The sequence below is a fragment of the Phaethon lepturus genome, unplaced genomic scaffold (assembly GCF_000687285.1).
Source record: "Phaethon lepturus isolate BGI_N335 unplaced genomic scaffold, ASM68728v1 scaffold31522, whole genome shotgun sequence".
NCBI lineage: Eukaryota > Metazoa > Chordata > Aves > Phaethontiformes > Phaethontidae > Phaethon > Phaethon lepturus.
The window spans coordinates 837-9,043 of NW_010521734.1; the positions used below are offsets into that span (position 1 = coordinate 837).

The following is an 8,207-nucleotide window of genomic DNA, read 5'->3' on the forward strand; positions in this document are numbered from 1 at the left end:
CTCAGCCAGGTCCCCTCTGGGAGCGCTGTGTTGTGCTGGGAAGGATCGATCCTAGCGCCTGCCTGGCCAAAATTGGGGAGCAATCGGTGCGGGGGAGGGAGTCCCACGCTGGGATCCAAGCTAGCCGTTCTCAGCGCAGGGCTTCGCGTTGCTTTGAGCTGCGCATCAGGGCTACCGGGACGGGCTTTCGAGACGAGCCTTTCTAAACGGAGGGACCGAACCTAAAATGCCAACATAAAACGCATGGGCTGCTAAAACATCGTTATTGAGTGAGGTCTGTCTTTTGGTATACAAGAAAACACTTTACGGGGAAGTTATCCCAAGGTTTCGTAACTGCCCACTTTCTTCAGGCTGACACACAATGGGAGCGTCACTTGGGTGGGAAACCATTTTGATCATGGGGTAATAAAAAGGTTTTAATGTCCTTACTTTGTTGTCACTTGCCAATAGGCCTTTCAATTTCGTTTAATGGAAACTGCAAAGATAGGTGTTACTAATTTAGCTTTTGAATATGAGCTGTAGCTAGGCTGATTGTCTGCAACTTAAGAGTGTTTTTTGAAGTTTCAGTATCCTGTAGGTGGGGTTTATAAATCTGAATTGTAAAGTTACAAGGTGGAATGTGAAGATGGTGGTTAGCTTATCCAAGAGGAACATTTTGTTCCTCTTACTCTCCATGTTTGATGGTTTATGTTACGATCTTCTCTAGGTTTGGAGCCCCCCGTTTTGGAGGAAGTAGAGGGGGACCTCTCTCTGGGAAGAAATTTGGAAACCCTGGGGAAAAACTTACAAAAAAGAAATGGAATTTAGATGAGCTGCCCAAATTTGAGAAGAACTTCTATCAAGAACATCCTGATGTAGTTAGACGTACTGTGGTATGTACCCTATACAAGTCCTGCAAAAGTAAACAAATAAGTGCAAACACACTGAGGGTCATGGGGCCCAAGCAGCGTGGATGGGGTAACTTAAAAGATAACTTTGATATCGAAGCTTATTTCCAATAATGGGATTTTTGCCTTGCAGCAAGAAGTTGAACAGTACAGATCAAGCAAAGAAGTCACAGTTAGGGGCCATAACTGTCCAAAACCAATTATAAACTTTTATGAAGCTAACTTTCCTGGTAAGTGAAGGCTAGCATACTGGTTGTTCTTCCAGGCTTGATTAAGACAAAGTCCAAGTTAATAAGTTGCAATTTTCTCTTTAAGCAAACGTTATGGAAGTAATTCAGAGGCAGAACTTCACTGAACCAACTGCTATTCAAGCACAAGGTTGGCCTGTTGCACTGAGTGGATTGGATATGGTTGGAGTGGCACAGACTGGATCAGGGAAAACACTGTCTGTAAGTTTTGATTGTAGCCTGGAATACTGCTGGATTTTAGCAATGAAGTTATGGCCTGGCTTAGTGCAGGCTGAACACTACAGGGAAGAGATTGTAATGAGACTTTTCTTTTTTCCAAACAGTATTTGTTGCCTGCTATTGTGCATATAAATCATCAGCCATTCCTGGAGCGAGGAGATGGACCTATTGTGAGTATTCGTAAATGAAAGGGGATGTTCATTTCTAGAGAATGTGACTTCTTTACAGTTCAATTGTCCATGCTCATAAGAGTACATGGCTGTATTGTGTCTCTCTGTATGACTAAAGTGGTTCCATGTTTTGGTGGTCTCCCAAGAACATTCCATGAGCTCTGATTGGATTGTCCTTAAAATTGTACAGAACAGGGCAGATTTCCCATTTAGAAAACTGTTATCCCCTGGAAGCTAGTGACTTTCAGGTGTCTTACACCCAGCATAGGTCAATGTTTGGCAGTAACTGAGATGCTAGGTAATTCAGTTTGCTGGTTTGGGCTACTTAAATCCCCTCTAGTCATTCTGATACTGAAGTAGCATATGACAACTTATCCATTTAAAACTAGTGTCATACTAGAAACTTCAAATGGGTATTGAACTAAAAGCTGGGTATCTTGTTTCTAGTGTCTTGTGCTGGCACCAACTCGTGAACTGGCTCAACAAGTGCAGCAGGTAGCTGCTGAATATAGCAGAGCATGCCGTTTGAAGTCTACATGTATTTATGGAGGTGCTCCAAAGGGACCACAAATTCGTGACTTGGAAAGAGGTATGGATAAGCCTTGATGCATCTCTGCATGAGGCAATGTGAAAACTACTTCAGCTGACTTGACTGCTTGGTTTTTAGGTGTGGAAATCTGTATTGCAACACCTGGAAGACTTATAGACTTCTTAGAAGCTGGGAAGACCAATCTCAGGAGGTGTACTTACCTTGTTCTTGATGAAGCTGACAGGATGCTTGACATGGGATTTGAACCTCAGATCAGAAAAATTGTGGATCAGATAAGAGTGAGTATAAATGGTTCATGCATTTATCACTTACAGAAGGAAATTCCACTATGCTTATTAAAGCAAGGGCAGTGCAGTTGACTTTCAGGCTTGTCTGGGTAGATTTTTTTTGGTTGGGCATTTGACAATATATTGATCTTGTACTGAATTAGTCTCCTTCTTCAGCCTGACAGGCAGACTCTGATGTGGAGTGCCACATGGCCAAAGGAAGTAAGGCAGCTGGCTGAAGACTTTTTGAAAGAATATGTACACATCAACATTGGTGCGTTAGAACTAAGCGCGAACCACAACATTCTTCAGATTGTGGATGTGTGTCATGATGTGGAGAAAGATGACAAGTAAGTAGTCAGTGGGCACAAAGCATTCAATATGATTTTAGTGGTTAGGTTTAGTTTATGAACTGTGAAATGAATTTGCTTTAATGGATTTTTGAGACCAGTCTGAGACCACTAAAAGTAAAAAATTGGTCTGTTAAAACTAAACTTTCATAGTACAAATCAATCCCAGCCCTAACCATCATATCTTCATAATAGGCTTATTCGTTTGATGGAAGAAATAATGAGTGAGAAGGAAAATAAAACAATTGTGTTTGTGGAAACCAAAAGACGGTGTGATGATCTTACCAGGAAAATGAGGAGAGATGGGTGAGTCTAACAGCTTGAACTTCAGTGAGCCACCCCAATAGTCTGAGCATGCTCTTGATTCTTTGAGCGACCACTTAGTTGTGGTGTCAAAACTGTCGAATACAGTGACAGCAGGTGTCAGCTTCTAGAGTTAGTTTTAGCATTTTAACTATTTGCAACTTGCCAGTAGCCCTGTCTTTGACTAACTAAACTACTCATGCAATGCTCTGAGGTCAGTCAAGTTCTGTGTTTTCAGGTGGCCAGCAATGGGTATTCATGGTGATAAAAGCCAGCAGGAGAGGGACTGGGTTCTAAATGGTGAGTGTTTCAGCAATTTCCTACAAGTGTGTGATCTGTGTTGCTTCATGAAGAAACTGATGGGTTCCTTGTGTTACAGAATTCAAACATGGAAAAGCACCAATCCTGATTGCTACAGATGTTGCATCCAGAGGTCTAGGTTAGTACAACTCGTAATGCCAGTTGCCCAAAGCGATTTAAAGAAAGTCTATTGCTTTCTTTAACCTCTGCATTTTTCTAAGTTTTCTTCACATAAAGGTGCAGTCTTTGTGGCAAGGCCTAGGCATGACAATCGGAGGACTCGAGGGGGATGGAGGACTAGTGGAAATGATCGGCTGGCTGCTTCCAGTCAAATAGAGAGGTGAAAGCTGAGAGCATTGTGTGCCAGTAATCTTCAAAAGGCAAAGACCATCCTTTAAACTACTACCCCATAAACTGTTCTCTCATGAAATAAGCAGTTTCATTCACAGTTCACTTTGCCCTGGTATTTCTTTTCTCTCCATGCTTTGCATGATTTGCCATGGTGCAGTACTGTTAGTTTTGTGCATACTGTCTGCTGTGATCTGTGGGTCTTTGAATTTCAGTGAGTTTGCTGAAATGTCGAAGAAAATAATTACAAACTTCAATGTTCAATGAAATTTTTTTCAACCATGAAATGGAGAGAGCAGCTTTAAAATGTACTAAGCCTTGTACAAATTGGTGAGTACTGGCACATGAAATCTGAGAAAAAGTCCACCTCTCACTTTAGCAAGTGGGGCAGGAAAGCAATGGCTTTTCAAATGCCTTTGAAAGTCGAAGTTCCTCCACCTATACATAGTCGTCATGTCGAGACCTGCCAGAGAGAGACACATTCTCAAGTGAACCCTGGCTTCTTGGAAGCGCTTGCCTAGACGAGACACAGTGCATAAAAACAACTTGGTGACTTTGGGGGGACAGGTATGTTTTTCTTGCAGCTGCGGTTCAAAGGTCTTGGCAAGACGAGCAGTGTGGCCCCTTTTTTTTGAGCTTCTAATGAGTGTGTATGTGAAGGACCTTGTATGTTTTTACTCTAAGGTCCTCAAATGAGCACATGAAGAGGCTGCTGTGAGCTTTAGTGGCCCTACTGCAAGAAGCATTCAGATGTCACTTGATGATTTGTAAAGGGGACTCTTGAGTTGGGAATGACAAGCAAATGCATACTCCTTTATGGTAAGGTTTTGGATCACAGGGTGGGTGATGAGACGGGAACAGACGGAGTGTGCATAACTTTCTCTTCCACAATACTCATGCAGAAATGGATAATTCTAACACTGTTCTTTGCAGCCATTATTTCCTTTAAAGTGCTGTTGTCTAATGTTTATCTTCGATTTGGCTGTTGTGGTGTGCAAAACTTTGTACCTTGCTTTTTGCCACACTGCAACACTTTACAGATGTGGAAGATGTGAAATTTGTCATCAATTATGACTACCCTAACTCCTCAGAGGACTATATCCACCGAATTGGACGAACTGCCCGCAGTACCAAAACAGGCACAGCATACACATTCTTTACTCCTAACAATATTAAGCAAGTAAATGACCTCATCTCTGTGCTTCGGGAGGCTAATCAAGCCATCAACCCCAAATTGCTTCAGTTGATTGAAGACAGAGGTTCAGGTAAGTACTGGTCTTGACCACAGTGCATAGCTTTCTTCTCAGAACAAACTGGAAACTCAAATTCCACCTCCAACCTCTCTCCAAAATGAATGTGCATGGTGATTTAGCTACCAGTTACGGTGCCCTGAAAAGGTATTTATTAACACATAACAAACACCCCCTCCACCTAAATGCTCCACACATGCTATGGCCAGTGCTGGCTAAAGACACACTTCAGAGTATTTGCTCTGAAGTAAAACACCTCGGGGCTCAGTTTTGTGGCTTTCTCTCACGTGGCTAGGAAAGATAGATGCAAGAGTCCTGTTGGCAAGATGAAAGTGATGTTTTGCCTTGATGCCACTGCTGGGTTACAGGGGAGAGCACATGACCCCTCATAGGTTAAATGGCTTTCTCTATCAAAATAGTCTTCATCTAACTGGAGTCCCGTTAGCAACTGGAAAGCTTTTAAAGTAGATTGCTGAGGCAGAAAGGGAAAGATTTCCCTGAACTCATTTGGTGGTATGTAAAATGCAGCCATATATATAACTATGTCTTGTCTCTTTTAATAGGTCGTTCCCGAGGTGACCGACGTGACAGATACTCTGCGGGCAAAAGGGGTGGATTTAGTAGTTTTAGAGAGAGGGAGAACTTTGAGAGAAACTATGGTGCACTAGGAAAGAGAGACTTTGGAGCAAAAACTCAAAATGGGGCCTACAGTGCCCAAAGTTTCAGTAATGGAACTCCTTTTGGAAATGGCTTTGCAGCTGCAGGCATGCAAGCTGGCTTCAGGGCTGGTAACCCTGCGGGAGCTTACCAGAATGGCTATGAACAGCAGTATGGGAGTAATATTGCAAATATGCACAATGGCATGAACCAACAGCAGTATGCATATCCTGCCACTGGTGCTGCTCCTATGATAGGTTACCCAATGCCAACAAGTTATTCTCAATAACTTAGTGTATTTAAATGTCTCAGTTTTTTTTCATAATTGCTCTTTATATTGTGTGTTATCAAAACAGGATAGTTATTTAAGAAATGGGAAAAGCAGAAATGACTGCAGTGCAGCAGTAATTATGGTGCACTTTTTCGCTATTTAAGTTGACTATTTCTCTACATTCCTGAAACAATTTTTAGTTTTTTGTACTAGAAAATGCAGACAGTGTTTTCAAAGTAAATGTACAGTGATTTGAAATACAGTAACAGAAGGCAGTGCATGGCCTTCCAATAAAGATATTTGAAGACCGAATTTTCTTTCAGATGGCAATTTTCTCAACATGTGCACAACTTTACATTAATGGAATGTCAAATGTTTTTATATTAAATTCTAGAAAGGTTTCTCAACTGTGTCTGATTATAAGCTTACACAAAAACCAAGCTTGTCTTGATTGGGCTAGATCGCTTAGCATGGCAGGCTCTGCTTCCAGGGGGAAGAAAACTAAAGCTGGCTTCTAAGTAACTGTTGGAAACAGTACTCTTCCTTGTCTCACTAGCATAGGGCCAGTTTCTGGAAAAGATCCACTGGAGTAATGGTATAGCTAAAAATCTTGCTAACCAGAACTCTGCAGTGGTGTTGCTAATGAGCTGCTATGAGCGTAGGAAGCTTTTGCAGCACCGTAACTGTCGCCTTCACAGGAGCATATGTGCAGACTAGGCTTGAGTGTAATGTATCTACAGCTGTCAGGCCTTGTGAGTTAGCATGCAGGCTTCCTATGAGCTTCAGAGAAATGGGAAGATCTTAGTATTAAAACTTTGAATTATACTTAAACTGGTTTTGAGCAGTGATTTCTTTATGGAAGTGGGGGGGGAGGGAAAGGGGCTGTTGATCCATGAGCATACTTCATGGATATCTTTTTTCAATACCTACAGTACATGTAAATGACTAATCTCAAAGCACTGCCGATGCTGAGCAAAGCAACAGCATTTCCTTGATTAGGATCATAGCTGGAATAATACTTGATCCTGGGGTTAAAGTACTTAATGCTTTCATGTACAGTATATTAAAAGTACAGTTAGTACTGACTTTCAATTCCTTCCTCTCACTTGTTTATCAGTAACAATAATTAGTTTCAAGTTTAAGAATGCTTAACTACAGCTTCATGTATTCAAGGTTGAATCTGTCTGCAGGAATCAAGGCAAGACTCTATGTAGGTTATTTTGAACCAAAATCTGACTATTTCTTTTTACACTTAAGATCTTTTTTGCTAGTCTGTGCTTTGCTCTTGGTGATTGTTTTCCTCTGAGGCATGGTTTGTGGTGTTATTAATCACAGCCTAATCTGCCTCTAATGACATATTTCTGCCTTTTCTGTGGATTCTATCAGTTAGTGGTGCTTTTGTGATAATTCACTGTTGCTATGAGAACTTCAGCTGAAATGCTACCACACTTGAATCTAAAACTGCAGTTGGTGAGGTGGGAGGAGTCATTTTAATGGGCTTTGCAACATTCCCCTTTCCCAATGCCATCATTGTTTAAGTTGATGGTTATTTGTCTTTGAAATATGATGTGTTGATTGCTGTTTCCAGGTCAGTTGCCTAAAAACAATCTGTGGAAAGCTTGTTTTTGTTTTAAAAACTTTACACTAAAAAGGGATGTGTAGAACACATGTAGCGAGTGCATTAAAATTGACAGACTCAGGTCTTTACCCCTTTAGATGGGAGGTAGCACCAACTAGATTCATGAAAGCGAAACCCAGACTGGTGTTTGCAAGTCAATACATGTTGAAACTGCGCTTTGGAAACTTCACCAGGAAATCATGGGAAGAGATGTACCTCATGACTTGAGTACAGATTTTTTTTCAAGGTTGTAGCTTCTTGGTGGACTTAAATGTAATCATGTGGCCGAATCAGCTACATTTAGAAGCTGAAGTAATTTTAAACTTGGATGCAAAAGCTCTGTCCTGCTTCTAGAGATACGATGTGACTGGAGTGTTATTTCTGAAATTATTTTTATTTAACCAGTAAGGCATCCTGAAAAACAGGACCACGCCTTGAATTTTTTTTTGCCTTGGGCTGTTGCCAAAGGACCAGCAGCTAGGGTGAGTGCTCCCTGAGGGGGAAGGGTCTTGCTCAGTGGAAGGTAGGTGCACCTCATCATCAGTATCGGAGATGTTCTAATAGAATTGAGCTCATGGCAAACCTGCTTTAGAAGTAAAATTGTTACTAGCAGTACTTCAGCACCTAGGAGTAACAACTCCTCCAGCTGACCCAGTGGCCTACTACTGCTTTTGGTCTTTTTCCATTCTTGGTCTGTCCCTCCTCTGGCCTGGGGCATAGGGCTGTGTGGTAAACAGACAATGCCGAGATGATTTTAACTTGCTGGGACT

At 41.6% G+C, this 8,207-nt stretch overlaps 1 protein-coding gene across 1 annotated transcript in view; it reads left to right on the top strand.

Annotated features, from left to right (window-relative positions):
- DDX5 (DEAD (Asp-Glu-Ala-Asp) box helicase 5) overlaps positions 1-6,226 on the top strand; it is a 6,387-nt gene extending 161 nt beyond the window's left edge. The window contains exons 2-13 of the mRNA XM_010281614.1: positions 707-872; positions 1,021-1,117; positions 1,203-1,336; positions 1,459-1,524; positions 1,972-2,113; positions 2,192-2,352; positions 2,518-2,690; positions 2,886-2,996; positions 3,232-3,293; positions 3,373-3,432; positions 4,682-4,906; positions 5,455-6,226. Coding sequence (XP_010279916.1) covers positions 707-872; positions 1,021-1,117; positions 1,203-1,336; positions 1,459-1,524; positions 1,972-2,113; positions 2,192-2,352; positions 2,518-2,690; positions 2,886-2,996; positions 3,232-3,293; positions 3,373-3,432; positions 4,682-4,906; positions 5,455-5,837 — 1,780 coding nt within the window. The 3' untranslated portion in view covers positions 5,838-6,226. The remainder of the gene's footprint in view (positions 1-706; positions 873-1,020; positions 1,118-1,202; positions 1,337-1,458; positions 1,525-1,971; positions 2,114-2,191; positions 2,353-2,517; positions 2,691-2,885; positions 2,997-3,231; positions 3,294-3,372; positions 3,433-4,681; positions 4,907-5,454) is intronic.
- Positions 6,227-8,207: the final 1,981 nt, after the last annotated feature.